This window comes from Calonectris borealis, chromosome W (genome assembly GCF_964195595.1).
Source record: "Calonectris borealis chromosome W, bCalBor7.hap1.2, whole genome shotgun sequence".
Lineage (NCBI taxonomy): Eukaryota > Metazoa > Chordata > Aves > Procellariiformes > Procellariidae > Calonectris > Calonectris borealis.
Window position 1 is genome coordinate 37,677,053 of NC_134351.1, and position 18,802 is coordinate 37,695,854.

General features: G+C 44.6%; 1 protein-coding gene across 1 annotated transcript in view; it reads right to left on the reverse strand.

Moving 5' to 3' along the window:
- Positions 1–18,802, reverse strand: part of LOC142075034 (PDZ domain-containing protein 2-like) — a 115,482-nt gene that overhangs the window by 51,521 nt on the left and 45,159 nt on the right. The window contains 5 exon segments of the mRNA XM_075136031.1: positions 3,184–3,301; positions 12,523–12,748; positions 12,914–12,987; positions 15,924–16,038; positions 18,514–18,633. Coding sequence (XP_074992132.1) covers positions 3,184–3,301; positions 12,523–12,748; positions 12,914–12,987; positions 15,924–16,038; positions 18,514–18,633 — 653 coding nt within the window.

The following is an 18,802-nucleotide window of genomic DNA, read 5'->3' on the forward strand; positions in this document are numbered from 1 at the left end:
AGGAAAAATTAGATTCAGATGGGCTGTTCCTTCCCATCATATTGAATTACTTAACACAAACACTGATAAGAAATTAATGATTTAGATATGAGTTTATGAAATGAATCCAGGAAAAAAATTGAGTGCGATAAGCCTGTATTTGCTTCAAATTAACATATAGAACCCATTTAAAAGAAAAAAACTAACTCTTCTGAGAGGAAAGCATAGATAGTTTAATTTTGTTTTTCCAATTTCTAAATTCTTGCTCATGGTGCTCAGACATCTGGAACTATTCAAAAGAAAAGATCATCAACTAGGGATATCATTAAAGCATTCTCCATAATTACTAAAGCATTTGCTTTAAATAGACACTCTCAAACAATCCACTACTGCTGATTTATGTTGGGCTACTTGTGACAATGGAAATGAGTCTGCATGTGAGTCCACACACCAAAGGCAAAAATGGCAATTGCATGTGGCAGCTGTGGTGGTGCATTCCCCCGCTTCTCCTGGGCCACTCGTTGATCTCAGAAATTCCCATGAAACCTCGGCCTTGGTGTACTGAGTCTGACAGTTGAGCACCCCTTGACCGTATCAGAAACTCTGCATGGCTGAGGCTGGGAATGTACTCCCACTGCATGGCCCAGGCGCCATCTTATCTGAGTTGTAGCTCAATTGTAACAACACTGAAACCTTCAGAATTTTAGTCACTACCGCCTCGGACTGTGGCCACGATGGAAATTTACAGATGACTAAAGCCAATCATCTTGCAAACCTATAAACAGCGGTCCCAAGTGAGGCCCTTTGAGCTCTCCTGGACCGCAGCAGGTTGTGCCCAGCATCTCCCTCTGAGTGGAACGCTCCTCAGAGTTTGCAAACTCTCGAGTTTGCAATATTCGGAGGACCGTCGCCAGCTGGCACGGGACCTGGGCTGCAATACTCCTCGAGGCTCAACCCTTCTCCCGTTGAGAAATGCCAAGACATTTTACATGAGTATTTCACTGAACTTGAGGAGGATTTTTAACAGGTATATCTTTGTATATTTATCCATCTTTGCATCCGTGTGCGTGCGCATCGATGGAAGTATCTGCTAGCAAATATAGTCTGCTAAAATCTTATGAGCTATCTTAAGATCGTGAATGAACCTTAGACTGCTGCTACACACATATAATCCCTTAGACATATACCGTTGACCAAGTCTGGGACTAGAGGTAGATCTAGCCGGGTCTACTCTGAACCTCGTGACTCAACAGGAGGGTCTCCTTACCCTTTTTGTATCAGACATAAACCGATGTCCAAGTCTGAGACTAAGATTGGATCCAGCCGGGTCTTCTCTGAACCTCGTGACTCAACGGGAGGGTCTCCCTTAACCTTTTCGTCCTTGGCCTCTGTATAAATCATTCCAACTCAACTCTAACACGATGTCCTGGCTTTGGCTGGGATAGAGTTAATTTTCTTGCTAATAGCTGGTATAGTGCTGTGTTTTGGATTTAGTATGAGAAGAATGCTGATAACACGTTGATGATTTAGTTGTTGCTAAGTAGTGTTTACATTAGCCAAGGACTTTTCAGCTTCCCATGCTCTTTTCCTTTGTATGCTTCATCCGTGTAGTAAGTGATAGAGTGAAACTTGCCATCAAACTCTGTTAAGTCGCGCTTTTATAAATTTCTATTAAAATCACTTTCTGCTAATACCTTCGACAGTGATTCTTTGAGCGGCCTCTAAACCACTCATTCGCGACAGCAGCCTTCAGTAACCTGTACCTCTGGTACAGGCTCACAAAAGCAAAGGGTGACCTATCAGTTGTGTAATCATGCCACTGTTTTGCCTATCTTTTAGATTTAAACAGCTATTAGAAACTACACAAATGGAGTCACTTACACAGGCGCACGATTGAGAGGGGGAGCTCAGATACAGAGGAGCTGGATTCAGACCCCTTCTGGTATTGCAAAGCCAGTATTTGATTAACAAAGTTTTCCAAAAATCAAAACCATCCTGTAAGTTTTGGCTTATGGAGCCATAAACTGCTGATGGGACAACAGAAGCAATGTCTCAAAGAAGCAAGCTAGAAAACTGGGAAGCATGCCTGGATATAATCAATCACTTAAACCTAATAAACAATACAGCTGTTACATACAGGTGCAACCAGCACTGCAATCTTTTCCAAAGAGGCTTACAAGAAAGCAAGTTAGCATTAAAGTACTGTCTCCTATAGACATTTCTATATTGTAGGTCCTTTCAAGGTTTTTGGCAGGGATGCCACCATAAAATTATCTTCTTCCCTTATTCAAAAAAAACAAATTGCTCCATCACAGTTTTCCCAGTGAGCAAGGAAACAGAAAGCACTCTATACCCACACGAAAGCAAGGCTGTTGCTCAGCCTCTCTGCACTGGTGCTCACACTAGAAGTTCAGTGTGGATCACGCGGTCCCAGCAGGTCTTCAGCACAGCCTCCCCTCCCGAGTGATGCTCCCAGCGCCCACCAGCATTTATGCAGGAATGCAGAAAGGTGGAAGATTTCCTCCAATGGTTTTTAAAAACGAGGCCTCCAGGAGAGGAACAGCAAATAACTTTCTGTCACTTAATCCAATGTAAAGCACAAGGGAACCCTAGGAATGATTGCCTCTCTCTCTTGTGGTTCCTTAAAGTCATCCAAACTGCACGACAGAGTAAATGAGACAGGCAGGTCGGCCTGTAGCAATCCTGCCAGGCAGACAGTAAGGGCAGAAAAGCACTACTGCAGCCACGGGCAGAGTCAGCTGCAAGAACATCTCCCCTAGCTCTTTTTAAGAGAGTTTCAGGTGATTGAGCTTTTAGCAGAGCTCTGCAAATTTCCTCCCAATCTGGGGTCTCTGGCTGCAGCTCTGATAAAAAGACATGAGGCTGCACTTCTTGCTGCTCCCCTTTCTCAAAGGGTGCTATTAGGCTCAGCTTTCTGTATAGAGAATTAAAAAAACCCAACCAAACAAAAAAAAAAACCAAAAAACCCAACAACCAAACCTTAATGATTGTGCTACTTCTAGCACACAGAATAGTGTTTCCTGGGTATTAAATACCACTTTGGAATGTCTTTATTTAAATGTTTTCTTTTTGGCGAACTCTTAAGCATAAATCCCCTTCCTGCTACACCAACCAATTGGTGAAAACAAAGTCTCAATTGATTTTATTGTAAAACCACTCCAGCATGTTTCTGCTTTAACTAACCTTAATCTGCCATCCATTTTAGCCACTGATCCTGGGGCCAGGCTGTGAATGTATATCCCTGGAGAACTGTTTTCCAGTGTGAGACAACAGGCACCAATGCCGAGCCCAACCCCTGGCTCTGTGAAAAACAAAAAGTACAAAGAAAAGTACTGTTATTCCCCACAGACTGTAATCACACAGGACACACAAGTGTTTGTGTTCCCACATCCCAACTGAGACCAAGACTCATGTATTGTTTCAGGGCTGGCCTTGGGTGCAGTCAGTCAGGAAGCCAAGACCATCAGTAGAAATCAGGATTGAAAATATCTGATCCTGACTGTTTTCAAAGAACCATCATTGAGAGGACTAGCTCTACTCCCGGCAAATTTTCTGTGTGCCGTGGGAACAGCCTGGAAATGTCGCACAAGGTCTGATCTGGTCCGAGGCACAAAGGAGTATGGGCAGCAATCCAATAAAGATGTCACTTAAAATTACTGCAGAAAACGTGAGCACAGAAGATGCTACCAACTGTACTGCTCTCTTTTGTTAAATATCTGCATGGTATCCCTCAGCAAAGAGACACAAAGAAAGGTGAGGAGTTATCTCTGGTTCAATGATTTCCTCTGTCCACTTTCACCTCTGCTTTCCTTCAGGTAACAGTGTTCCTGAAATAGGAATTGCTGGACATCTTACCTTCTCTCTCCAGATTTTTAATCCAACCTTTAAAATTATCACCTGAGCCTTTAAAATAGGCATATTTGTCCCGCCACATATAACATATGCTCTAAGTTTATCATAGAATAGTTTGGGTTGGAAGGGACCTTTAAAGGTCATCTAGTCCAATCCCACTGCCATGGGCAGGGACATCTCCAACTAGATCAGGTTGCTCAGAGCCCCATCCAACCTGACCTTGAATGTTTCCAGGGATGGGGCATCTACCACCTCTCTGGGCAACTTGTTCCAGTGTTTCACCACCCTCGTTGTAAAAAATTTCTCCCTTATATCTACTCTGAATCTACCCTCTTTTAGTTTAAAACCATTCCCCCTTATCCTGTCACAACAGGCTCTGCTAAAAAGTTTGTCCCCATCTTTCTTATAAGTCCCCTTTAAGTACTGAAAGGCTGCAATAAGGTCTCCCCGAAGCCTTCTCTTCTCCAGGCTGAATAACCCCAACTCTCTCAGCCTTTCTTCATAGGAGAGGCGTTCCATCCCCCTGATCATTTTTGTGGCCCTCCTCTGGTCCTGCTCCAACAGGTCCATGTCTTTCTTGTGCTGAGGGCTCCAGAGCTGGACGCAGTACTCCAGGTGGGGTTGCACCAGAGCAGGGTAGAGGGGCAGAATCACCTCCCTCAACCTGCTGGCCACGCTTCTCTTGATGCGGCCCAGGATACAGTTGGCCTTCTGGGCTGCGAGCGCCCATTGTCAGCTCATGTCCAGCTTTTCATCCACCAGTACCCCCAAGTCCTTCTCGGCAGGGCTGCTCTCAATCCCTTCATCCCCCAGCCTGTATTGATACCGGGGGTTGCTGTGGAAGGATTTTTATTAAATAACGGACATCCCATGAACATTCCAAGCACTGAGGATTTGTTAACAACAGTATAAGGCAAAGGGTTGCTAAAGAGCAATTGTAGTTTTAGAGTCTCTGAAGCGATAGCAGAATAGGGAAAACAGGCTGAGGAATGTAACTATCAGTAGATTAGGTAACAGAATGCAGGCGCAGGAAGCGTTCGCATGGACACCTGCTTTTGACCAATCTGTGTATATTAAGATTCGTGTGCTTGCTGACTGTAACCAATAGAGGATTCGTAAGTGCGCGTGTTAGTGTGGCTGGCTTATAAAAGTAGCGCAGTATTTTGAAATAAACGAGAATGACCATACCCATATTGGGACTCATCATTACTCCGGGAACGCACTCCCACTCCGACCCATGGTCACTCCGACATCTGGTAGCAGAGGATGCGGAAACATGCTGGGCTCGTAACCCAGAGGTCTGGTAGCAGAGACTACAATTCTTCGAGACTGCGGTAAGCGCAGCGAGAGAAGGGGAGTGGGAATCAAGCGACTGGGAGTGGTACTATTCTATTGCTCAAACAGATAGAATAGATATCGGTGCAGAGTGGCCAACTGCCTCCCAGAGGGTGAGCTGCTATCATGGAAAGTGAGGCAGCTGCTATGTTGCTCGCAGGACTACTCTCTAAGAGAGGGATCGAGACAACGGTGAAACAGCTTATCAAGCTAATTAAGTTAGGACAACGTTTGGGACTTTTTAAGGACACTCACACGTTGTTTTCTGTGCCTGAATGGCGGGAGCTGGGGGAACTAATGTGGCAGAAGCTTACTGGAGGTGATAAAAAATTGGAGAAGGAGATTGAGTCTGTGACAGACTTGTGGGGAGACGTACTAGAAACTTTAAAAGCTATGAAAGCTGAACGGGAGGCGGCGTGTGCGGCTGTTCAGATGCTGGCTCCGGACTCCATACCGGAACAGTCTAAGAGCATGGAATCCAAGGTGGGACCTATCGCGCGATTTTTTGGGCTGCCTGCTGTGAAGGGTATGACGGGGTCCACCTGTAAGACTGTTGCCGAATTGCGCGATAGAGTTGAGCAGGACTTAAAAACGCCCAACAGTCTACGTTCGCCATCTTCCCCGACAATATCATCTACGCCACAGCAGCCGGAAGTTGCCGGGGCTGTAGCACAGCAGCAGTGTGAGGCAAAAGCAGAAGAGCAACCGCCGGGCATGAAGGGGGAGGAGTGGCCAGCTCCACCCACCCCCCCAATTCAAGGTGGGGAAGGGTGCCGCCCTCCTCCCACTGCTCCTCCTCTCCACCCGCCCTTGCCACGCTTCAATGATTCCTCCGGTGCTGCCACACCGCCATCTAGCAGAAAAGAGAAAAATTCAACCGAAAGTATTAATCAGCTGTTAAAAGAGGTTGTGCAACAACTAAAGGAATTAACTACACAGACTCAGCAAAAAGGAGAACCTTGGTCAAACGCCGGTTCGATAGACAACTTGCCACCCTGTTTCTCCAGGCCTACCGCAGCTACCCATCCTGGCCGATGGAGAGGAATTGTTCGAGATGCTATTTTGGATGGACAGTGGGGGGTTGCATCCAACATTGGCCCCATGGCTTTTCCGGTGGTACAGGACAACGGTCAAGGAAAATGGGAACCGCATGATTGGAAGATTCTACAACGAGCCAAAAATACTATATCGCAGTATGGTGTTAAATCGGAAGCCTCACGACAGATCGTTATTTGGATTTTTTCTGCTGATTTGATGTGTCCTCATGATTGTCAAAGTCTGATGAGGCTTCTGTTGACACCTACACAGTTTTTGTTATGGGGATCGTCATGGTCTCAGAGGGCAGTGAATGCTGCTGCCCAACATCAACAACAAGGGGATCCATTATTTGGGATCACAGCTGAGAAGCTCATTGGGGGGGGACGTTATGCGGATATAAATGTCCAACTAACTTTTCCTGTCAATATGTTACAGTTATCTTCTAAGCTTGCTTTAGATGCGTTTCTTTCCTTACCAGGATCGGCAGGCCCTTCTTTCAGCTCGGTGACGCAAGGGGCAACTGAGAAGTATAGCAACTTTATTGATAGGCTTTGGGATGCAGTAATGAACCACCCGGATTTGGGAGAGGACAATAAACAACAAATGTTTAGAATTTTGGCCTTTGATAACGCCAATAAAACTACCAGGGCCATTCTAGCCAGTCTGCCCAAAGGGGCAGGAGTGGAAGAAATGCTTTCTCGGGTGGAAAGAGCAGGGGTTCAAAAAAAAAATGAGTCGATGGCAGCTGTGCTGCAAAGTGCTGTCCAAGAAGTAGTACAACCATTAGCAGCTGTTGTTAGGCAAAAACACTCTCCAGGAATAGTCCAGCCCTTTAAAGGCATCTGCTATCGTTGTGGGGAACAGGGGCATAGCAGGCGAAATTGTCATGCTCCCGTATGGTGTGATAGGTGTCAAAAAAATACCCATGCTACTAAGGCCTGTTCGGGAAACTTCAAATTGAGCGCGAGGAGAGGCCGTGTGCAGAAACGAATGCCCCCTCAAAACGACAGCAGCAATCAGGGTTTTTACAAAAACACTCGGCTGCCACCAAAGGAAGTTTGGGGGTCGACCCGGAAACAACAATAGATTTCACTTTAACCAATACAGAAGTGTGCAAAATCCCTAGCAATGCAGTAGGGCCTTTAGTAGCTGATAGTAATAGGATAGGTGGAATCCTTTTAGGTCGATCTTCTGCAGGAATAAAAGGATTGATCGTAATTCCTGGAGTCATTGATGCAGACTATACCGGTCAAATTCATATTATGGCCTATACAATAAGTCCTCCTCTCTTCGTCCCAAAAGGCAGTCGGATAGCCCAGATATTAGCTTTTAAAAATCCTTTAAGTCAATCAAACCAAGATTGGGAAGAACGTGGGTGTAAAGGATTTGGTTCTACTGGGCCTGCTGTATGTTTCACTACAAAATTAGACCACCGCCCACTTGAAACTGTGACTTTGAGTCAGGAGAACCTTTCAATAAGAATAAATGCAATGTTAGACACTGGTGCCGACATAACTATTATAAATCGAGCAAATTGGCCGTTGCAGTGGGAAATAGAAACCCCAAAGGCATTAATTGCAGGAGTGGGAGGGAACTCGGCCCCATATATAAGTAGTAAACCGGTTCAAGTGAGTTTCCCAGAAGGCCAGAGGGCAACACTGAAGGTCCATGTTTTGTCACTCCCTGGAGGATTGGAAGCATTAATCGGACGTGATGTTCTCAGTCAGATCGGGGCAATGCTGACTACAAAGCATTTTTAGTCATGGGCACTGGGGAGCAATCGCCCAACCCACCGTTAACATGGATCTCCAATGACCCTGTTTGGGTTGACCAGTGGCCCATGACTAAAGAGCGATTGCAAATAACTAAACAACTGGTATCCGAACAACTTATAGAGGGACATATCAAACCATCTGTCAGTCCATGGAATACTCCTATTTTTGTCATCCCTAAGAAAAGTGGGAAGTGGCGTTTACTACATGATTTGAGGAAAATAAATGACCAAATGTTGCCTATGGGAGCCTTACAACCTGGAATGCCATCACCTAATATGCTACCCGAAAATTGGCACATACTTATAGTTGACTTAAAGGACTGCTTTTTCACAATCCCACTGCACCCTCAGGACACTCAGAGATTTGCCTTTTCCATACCCTCGATAAATAAAGCAGCACCAGCAGAACGGTATGAATAGGTGGTACTTCCACAAGGGATGAAAAACTCTCCTACATTGTGTCAATTATATGTCGCCTGGGCACTGCAACCGATAAGAGAAAAATGGCCTGAAACTATCATCTATCATTATATGGATGATATTTTGTGTTGTCAACAAGTTCCTTTTGAAGTGCATCATATACAACAATTAACAACCATGCTAGCAGGCAAGGGACTTGTAATTGCACCAGAAAAGATCCAAAGGTCTCCACCTTGGAAATACCTAGGGTGGATCATTGCACAGGCAAAAATTCGTCCTCAAAAAATAGCATTAAAAACTCCACTCAAAACATTGGCTGATGTGCAAACGGTCTTAGGCGACATCCAATGGGTTCGCAATTGTGCTGGCATTACCAATGCAGACATTAAACCACTAATTGAATTACTGCGAGGCACTCAGCCTGCAGCTGAAATTCATATGACGCACAAACATCACGTAGCCTTACAGCACATTATAAACAAACTTACTATAGCCTGGACCGCAAGAAGAATCCTTGAACTGCCACTCTCTTTGCTTATCTGTAACACCGAAGAATCACCTTTTGCTGTTATATGTCAATGGCAAAACAAGAAGGGGGAGACGAAGGGACAACAGGGAATGAACTCCGTGACTGCCATTGACAACAAGAATAATGATAACTTGCCAAATTCCTCCTTTTTTAAAATTTTGGAATGGGTTTTCTTACGGGTACAACCACGTTGCAGTATACAAACTCGTCCTGAAGCCGTAGGGGAATTAATCCGAAAAGGGAGAACGCGAATTATAGAGCTGACAGGACAGGAACCAGCAGACATTAGTATTCCTGTTAACGCTGTAGATTTAGAGTGGTGGATACGCCACGTGCTGGCTATTCAAGAATCTCTGTTAGGATTTAGCGGAAAGGTGCACTCTCAGCAACCTCAAGGGAAATTGTGGCAGATTCTAAAACGAAATCAGTGGCTAGAAAAACCTAAAGTGATTGTTAGCCCGATACTCGAGGGGTTGACGGTATACACAGATGCGGGAAAACGCTCTAGACAAGCTGCATGCGTATGGTGGGAAACAGATCAATGGTGCAAAAAGATTTTGCAAGGGCAAGCTGGAGATACCTTACAGACTTTAGAATTAATGGCGGTGGTATGGGCATTAGGGAATTGGCCTGATCATCCTTTGAATGTGGTGACTGATTCTCTATATGTAGCTGGGCTTATACCAAGAATTCAAGATGCGCTGATTAGGGAAACAAATAATCCTCAGCTAGGGAAACTATTTATTCAATTAAGATCGACCATCTCCCAGTGAGCGGCTCCGTGTTGCGTCATTCATATCCGTAGCCATCAATGGGAGTTGGGTTTAGGACAAGGCAATCAGATAGCGGACAATCTTGTCAGTCCAGCGTGTCATGTACCACCTGTAGATAAATTTTTACAAGCTAGGCAGGGTCATGAAATATTTCATCAAAACTCAAAGGGTTTAAGAAGGCAATATGAGTTATCAGAAAACGAAGCTCGCTCTATCATACAGGCCTGTCCCAAGTGTGGAAATCATGGACCTGGAATAGGGCTGGGCGTTAATCCAAAAGGTCTCAAGGCTTTAGAGCTCTGGCAGACTGACGTCACTCACATTGCTGAATTTGGACAGCTCAAATATGTGCATGTCACCATAGATACCTTTTCTAAAGTAATACGGGCCACGGCTTTATCGGGTGAGAAGGCTCATCATGTGTGTAAGCACCTCCTTGCTTGCTTCACGGTGTTGGGTGTGCCAGAACAACTGAAAACAGACAATGGCCCTGCTTACACCAGTCAGAAGTTGAGAACCTTCCTGATGAGATGGGGGGTCAAGCATATTACTGGCATCCCACACTCACCGACGGGGCAGAGCCTTGTAGAACGCACGCATCAGGTATTGAAGGACTATCTAACAAAGCAAAAGGAGGAAGAAAAGGACCCGCAAATGAGACTGCATAAAGTCCTATTTACTCTAAATTATTTGTGTCTGATGGGAGACAGAGAAGAGCCATCGATTATAATACATCACCAAAACCTTAAGTTTAACTCTCATACAACGCTTCCAAAACTAAAAGTAATGTATCGAGACCCAATCACTGGCATGTGGCTGGGCCCAGTTTCAGTAATATTTAATGGGAGGGGATACATGTGTGTTTCCACAGATAAGGGACCAATATGGGTGCCTAGCCGAGCGGTGAAGCCTGCACTCTCACAAGAAGAGGAAGACGTATCAAAGGAATTGTAACGACTGAGACTGTACGTTGTTATGAACTCTCCTTATGAAATAGAAAAAAGCAAAATCAGATGCAAAGACTGTCACCGATGTAAACCCTGGGTGTTATGTGTATGTTATCAATGTGGAAAAAATGGTGGGTTCGGCTTAATCACGCTAATCGATGGTGTGATCACTGTTATCAAAAGAAATTGATTTGACTAAAATATTGTTGATTACTGGGCATGAGATAACTAACACACTTTCATATCAGATCAGCTGTAACCAGTGGACTAGATTAACTGCTGAAAGAGCTTGCTTGCCTATTATTTTAAGTGTTGAGTGTAAACGACATAACCTGGTGCCAGAGATCTGGAAAGTACCCTTTAACCAATGGGTTGCAACAAAAGAAAAATGTCAAAAGCGGTTCGCATGGAAAGTAAAGCAAAACAATTACGAAACCTGGTGATTGGAACATTAGTAGTAGTGATGGTAGTCCCCGTGACCATGTCCATACATCACATAGAGCCTAGGAAAAATATGTGGGTTACCTGGGCAAACAAAACAGATCAATCTGTGTTTTGTTTGTCTCTTGCTACGGCAACTGAGCCTTTCAGAACCTGTTTGGTGGGCGTGCCTGGTTTCTGGGTAGAAGAGTTTGTGTTGCATGAACCTATCCGATCATGATGAGTCTACACATAAACAATTACAATGGTTAAAAAACCATGTAAGCATGATACCACAAAATCATGGCATTTTAGATGAATGGCTCATGAATATTTTTAGAGGGTTGCCGCAATGGCTGATAGCTTTGATAAAAGAAGGCTTGCGTATATTGATTATCATCTTAATATTGTGTGTATGCTTTTGTATTGCTTTTAGTTGTATAAAAAAGGCTGTATCGAAAGTAGTAAATCAGGCTTGGATTGTTCAAAAACAAAAAGGGGAATTTGTGGAAGGATTTTTATTAAATAACGGACATCCCATGAACATTCCAAGCACTGAGGATTTGTTAACAACAGTATAAGGCAAAGGGTTGCTAAAGAGCAATTGTAGTTTTAGAGTCTCTGAAGCGATAGCAGAATAGGGAAAACAGGCTGAGGAATGTAACTATCAGTAGATTAGGTAACAGAATGCAGGCGCAGGAAGCGTTCGCATGGACACCTGCTTTTGACCAATCTGTGTATATTAAGATTCGTGTGCTTGCTGACTGTAACCAATAGAGGATTCGTAAGTGCGCGTGTTAGTGTGGCTGGCTTATAAAAGTAGCGCAGTATTTTGAAATAAACGAGAATGACCATACCCATATTGGGACTCATCATTACTCCGGGAACGCACTCCCACTCCGTCCCCCAGTCACTCCGACAGGTTGCCCCAACCCAGGGGCAGGACCCTGCACTTGGCCTTGTTGAACCTCATGAGGTTCACACAGGCCCACTTCTCAAGCTTGTCCAGGTCCCTTTATCTTGTGCAATTATTGATAATGAGAGCAACCCTCAGGAAGGAGTTCAAACAGCTCATCTGGGCAATTCTGTGTGGATTTGCCTTTCCCAGAGCTGCCCTTTACAATAAGAGCATGGCCATTTGGGCTGCTGAGAGGCTGATTCACATTTTGCCTGGTATCTCACAGCCTCCCCCTTTCAGCAGCACGGACACTGACTGCTACCCGTAAGAGCCTCCTGACTCTGGAGCAGCAAAATGTGGAAGAGGGAACTCTTCAGAGGTTTTTGCATTAAAGGATGTGTTTCTCCCCCATCCCATGGTTCAAGATCAGAATGACATGGGTAGGTGCCCTAGATATTAGAGCCATTAGCCTATTCCCAAAAATTCCCTTAAGAAGTAGGGATTCATTATTCAAGACCATTTCAATGGACCCTCACCTTTATTGAGCATCACATCCATGACGATCCTGTCTTTCGGGCCGGGGCCTTTGCGGCTGGAGGAGGAACCATCCACCTCATCAGGGCCGGGGCCAGGCGTGCCACCGATGGCGCTGGAGCTGGGGGAGCTGGAGTGGCTCAGCAAGGTGGGAGTCGCGCAGGGCGTGAGGCTCAGGCTGCGCAGCCGCGTGCGCACAGTCAGGGTCACCACACCTTTCTTGAATTGCTGGAGAGACATCAGAGAACCCCAATAAGGCAACATGATATGCCAACATTTGCCAGTAAACCTGCATACAGTAATTTGTGGCAACAAAAGAATATAAAGCCAAGGGTGCTAAATAGCACTGAATGAAGAGGAGCATGAATCTCTCTCGTACTACATCCATGTTACCTTAAACCTCTGAATGGCTTCCTGATGGGTCAACCCTTGCAGAGACTCTGCATTAACTTCTAGGATTTCATCCCCTGGTAATCAGATACAAAAAATGAAGTCAGCAACATAGAGGCTATAGAGATGTAAAAACCCCTTCCTGTACATAAGGCAACCCGCTACTATGTGGATTCCAATTATCTGCTCAGTAAAAAGCCTTTTACTATTCTCGGTTCATTTTCACTTGTCCTAATGCCTTTACAAGTTAATAGTGATGAATTAGCAGAGTAAAGACTATTCTTCAGCAGAGATCCTTAAACTTGCATTCTCATACTAACAAACAAGCTGAAAACACGACAGATTTTAACTTAAGTCTGAAAATAAATGCTCATAACATGAAGTCCAAAGGGACTATAAAATTCCCTTTCTTTGTGAGCATCAACAGGAGAAATGAGAATCCAAGTGAAACACTACAGCACATCACTCCAAAGCCTGTTCAGAGAAAACTGGCCTTGCATCCACATGAAGAAAGAAAACGTGTTCCTCTTATTAAGTGCCCACAGAGAGAGAAGCAAGTGGCCCACACACTGCAATAGCAAATGCCCTTCTCACCCCAACGAACACGTCCCGTCACATTTCTACCTGCTTCCAAGGCTCTGGGTCTTACTACTTACACGCAGCTGTGTTGATCTACCTTCATTTTACTAAAAGGAGGACAAAGTGAGCAGGATCCAGATCCACTTTCTGCAATTTTACTTGCATCTGTGCAAAATTAGATGGGGCAATGTCATCAGCCAAGTCTACCCCTCCTCTCCTTTCCTAGCCCCAGTAAAAAAAAAAAAAAAAAAAAAGGAATATGCAATGTCCTGGTTTCGGCTGGGATAGATTTAATTTTCTTCCTGTTAACTGGTATAGTGCTGTGTTTTGGATTTAGTATGAGAAGAATGTTGATAACACACTGATGTTTTTAGCTGTTGCTAAGCAGTATTTATACAAAGTCAAGGACTTTCCAGCTTCCCATGCTCTCCCAGGTGCACAAGAAGCTGGGAGGGAGCATAGTCAGGACAGCTAACCCAAGTGGCCAATGGGGTATTCCATACCATATGACGTCATGCTCAGCATATAAAGCTGGGGGAAGAAGAAGGAAGGGGGGACGTTCAGAGTGATGGCGTTTATCTTCCCAAGTAACCGTTACGCGTCATGGAGCCCTGCTTTCCTGGAGATGGCTGAACACCTGCCTGCCAATGGGAAGTAGGGAATGAATTCCTTGCTTTGCTTTGCTTGCACGTGCGGCTTTTGCTTTACCTATTAAACTGTCTTTATCTCAACCCATGAGTTTTCTCACTTTTACCCTTCTGATTCTCTCCCCCATCCCATTGTGGGGGGAGTGAGCGAGCAGCTGTGTGGGGCTTAGTTGCTGTCTGGGGTTAAACCACAACAGTCCTTTATGGCGCCCAACGTGGGGCTCAAAGGGTTCGAGATAACAACAGGTTCAATTGGAATGTGCTAGATAGAGTTTATAGCTGTTATCGCTGTTTAGCTATTAATTGGCAGGCTCCTGTGCTTGCCATGGGGCTTGCTTGCCTCACTGTGTATTAGTCTAGTGCTCGTTAGTGGCTGCTTTTTGCTTTCGCTGCTTGCTGTACTGCTGATCATCTTACTGTGCTGTGCCTGGGAACATTCTGATAACAGCAATGGCCACGCGCCTGGGCTGGCAGATGGCCAGGGCATCGCTGCTGTACTGGACAGGCTAGAACTCCAGTGTGAACTCAAGTCGAAGGGACTGTGACCTGTGGATGAGTCCATGTGGGAGCAGGACACCTCGAAGCATCTGTGGCCGTGGATAACTCCACACCAGAGCAGGTACATCTCGAAGTGTCTGTGGCCATGGTTGTGTCTGTGGCCGTGATTATGTCCGTGCCGCAGCAGGTATACCTCTGAAGGGATTGTGGCCCAAGGATAAGTCCATGCTGCAGCAGGTACACCTTGAAGCATCAGTGGCTGTGCATGAGGTCATGCTGGAGCACCGCAAAGCGTGTGGCAATGGATAAGCCCAGATTTAACCCAGCTGGGGTTAAACCACGACATGCGAGCTCTGAATAGCCTGCAAAGGCTTGCTGGGTTTATGGGACAGCTGCTACTTATTGGCTTCCCGTGGTGATTGCACAACCTATGCTGCAGGGACGTGAGCTTCCCTCTGGCAGTAAGTTTGAGAGTCAGCACCAAAAGCAGCCTCAAATACAAGTGACGAAATGTAAAGAGGGGAATGATGATATGAGAAGGAAAGAAGTAACACAGGAGCAGCTTTCTGCGGACGAGAAGTAACCCAACCCCTGCAGAAGAGTTGTAAACCACTGCTCTAAACTCATGGTCACTTTGTACTTTCAACAGTGCATAAGAGTGTCTGGCGTGGGAGTACTCGGACCAGGCTGCAAACACACACAGAGCAGGCTATACATCCAGCTCAGAGATCAAGACTGGAAAAGCAGTAATAAAATCAGGCTATATCTGCTTCTCTAACCAGCTGGGTGATCTTACTGCCAATCTCATCCTTCCTCTTTTCTTTGTCTGGTTACGACTCTCACTTGTTGATTCACGTCAAAAATCACAGCAAGAGGCTCAGAGAGCACAAGGGCCAAAACAGCCTCTCCAAAGCATGCCCCTCTGTATAACCCCTTCTTGGACCAGCATCTTTAAGTCAGATGATGGTTGGATAGATATGTTTCACTGCTATCAATGACCCTCTCCAACTGAAGAATTGTAGCTTATGGCTTAGGCACATAAGGTTCACTGAAGAGGAAGGGAAAAAAAAAACTTCATGCTGTAGTTTTCCCTTCTCAATATGCAATATAATCAAGTTAACTGCTATGAATGATCTTCCCCAGGATGGACAAACAGCGTGTGTTACATCCTCCACAGCCTCTTGCTGATGGCCAGGTGCCTAAATAAAGCTGTACTTGAATTTTTCTGCTGGACTGAAATAATATCCCACTGTGGTCCTTTATATGCAGTTGGATTCTCTCTACTGTACCTTCTTTAAGCCTTCCATCAGCAGCCGCTGCTCCATTTGGGAATATAGTCTTCACAAAAATCCCCATGCGTCCACGAGCAGAATCCTGACCTCCCACAATGCTGAATCCAAGACCCTACAGAAAAGGGAGAAGACACACAGCTGGTACCTTACTCTTATCACCTGTGTGAGAAAGACTGCTGATAACATACAAGATAAAGGAAAGATGAAAACCTAATAGTTTATGATGAATCGTACTGCAATCTTACCCTCTGCTTGCATTTCCCGATTTACTTTCACTCTAATATCAACACACTTATCAGCCCAAAAAGCAGCAGCAGGCACCTTAAGCTAAAAGGCAAAAATGCTATTTTGACAATTTTTTTTTTTTCAAACACTGGGTCAATGGCTTTATGTTATCCCGTTCCCATTTTAAAAACTGTAACACATTGCTCTTAAATGGACAGACAGTAGATTCTCACCCCTGAAATCTATATCCAGGATTAACTGTAGTTTTCTCTGCTGTCACAGATCCTGCATTTCCTCAGGAAAAAGAAAAGCTTAAGAACATGACATAAGGTCAGTGCTGTAATGTCAGGAATGTAGCTGGAAGGGGGCTGGCATGGGGGGGCTGCCATGCACATGTACATTTTTATTTATTCTGGAGACATGTACCACGTTATATTTAAATAAATCTAGATCAATACATTCCCCAGGGCTCGATCTGTTAGCTCTTGCCCCTGTGCTACCCCGGCTGGCTGTGGGACCGTCTTGCGAAGCTGATCAGGGAACGGATGAGCACAGCAGAACAAACCTCTCCCCCTTCTGCTGAGTTATTTCCCAGCCCAATCACTTCCTTGATCCATCCCCCACATATTTCTCCTATTGTCACCACTGTACGTGTATTTTACAGAATAAAGAGAAAAGTCACCGACCAGGTGGACAAGGAAAGTGGAAAACCATTGTGCTTCAGTGATCTGAAGCCACAGTTATTATTAGCGCCTCGGGCAGTGCTCTCCAGCTGAGGGATGCTGCCAGAGCAGGCACTAACACTGTATTTACAGCCCAATACAACCACCAGCTCTTTTGTTTTACTCTGTGAATACAAAGTAGACTACCATTGTTATGAGTTTCTAGTAATTTGATAAGACATTACTGATTTCTAGAAAGGAAGCATCCTAGCTCCCCCGTGCAACACAAAATAACTCAACTGTTTACTGTGCAGTTATCAACTGCAAAGCAACCTATGGAAAACACGAGGCTCCTGGCATTCCCCTGCACGGACACAGCAGTTCTCCCCACGTCTCCGTGAGGTGGGTTTGGAGATGCAAAGTACAGAGGTTCCCACATTAGCCCACCTTCCTGGAGAAGCGCTGCCACTGCCTAACAAAAAAACACCCCTTGCAGATCTACCTACAGATGAAAATCCAAGGGCACACACTTGGCTTCAAGCTACCAACACAGCGACTCTATGGAAATACTTTTCAAGTCCCAGGTCCACATAGAGATAATAAAGTAAATGCTACTATACAAATTGTATGCAGCGCAACCCCTAACAGAGGTGATCGCTCAAAAGGTGGGTGAAAGGCACCCAAAAGAGCAGCTGTTTGAGGTTGTTCATGATCACTAGAGTTTGCATGCTCCCAACTGCTTCGTAACGCCTTGCAGCTAACTGCAGAAAGGCAGGGGAGGGCGGCTTATCCCACAGAGAGAAATAAGCTAATTCTTATGAGAAAAACGGGGTCAAAAAAATAAGTGAAAAATGAAGAAATATTTGCTTGGAAATGTAATGAAAAACCTGAAGCTCCCAAAATAAGGAGAGTTATAGCAACCGTGAGTCAAGTCACTATTTCTAACTCTTTGCTAAACTTAAAGCACACCAAGGAATTTCTTTTGTTTTGTATTTGAGCTTGAAAATGAAAACAAGTCTTTTTAGTCCAAAACACATCCAATCTGATGAATTTAAACAGTATTTCAGAAAAAGACATGCATAATTTTAGCATATTTAAGTGACAGCTCCAATACTAGCGTGGATTGGATTAGGGAAAACAATATAAATCTAGTTTAATGCCTGTCTATTTTCCCTTAGCATTCAGCCAGCTAGTATCCAGCAAATGTGCAAACACATTATTGGGGGGAGAAAAGAGGACTCTGACCCAGAGAATTCAGTGCTCTCATAAGCAATCAACCAGGAACCTGTCTTTGGGTTTAACACTTAATTTACAGCGATTTTTTTTTTAATGTATCCAGATTCCAGAGAGATAAAATATGCTTGTCCATAAATATGCATGCAAACAGGTACTCTTCTGTAGCTGCACCAACTTTGAATAAACATACATATTTATAGATCCATTATTAATATTTGATATCTCAGTAATGACCAGATGCACCAAATCAGAATGAAAGCCACCCTGCGTCAAGTGCATAACATGAACATCGCTTCCCCTGTATTTTGCAGGTGTAACTTTGGCATTTAAATTTAAAAATGGAATTTTTTTATTATTATTAATGGCTACCTTGAGAGCTGCTGGAAGTCCCGGGCGTTAGAGACACCTCTTAAACACCAGCTCCTGCTACATGTAAGAAACCAGCCACATGCAGAAATCCTCACCTTGCCTTGCCCTTTCATCAGGACGATGTTAGAAATGATGGACGGCTGGGTCAGTCTCCATGGAGATTCCACTTGGGCAGCACTGAAGGAACGGGTGGATTTCTTCATGATATGGTAGTCCTAATAAACATCAGCAAACAAGGGAAGTTGCTCTGATTGCTTGGCACAGGGATGTCATACTGAGAAAACTACATATGTCAGAGGGTGGGGGGGATATTACAGGTATATTCAGAAAAATGTTCAAGGGATGAAAACCTAGCTCGTTACAGTCAAAGTGAATCTTGCCATA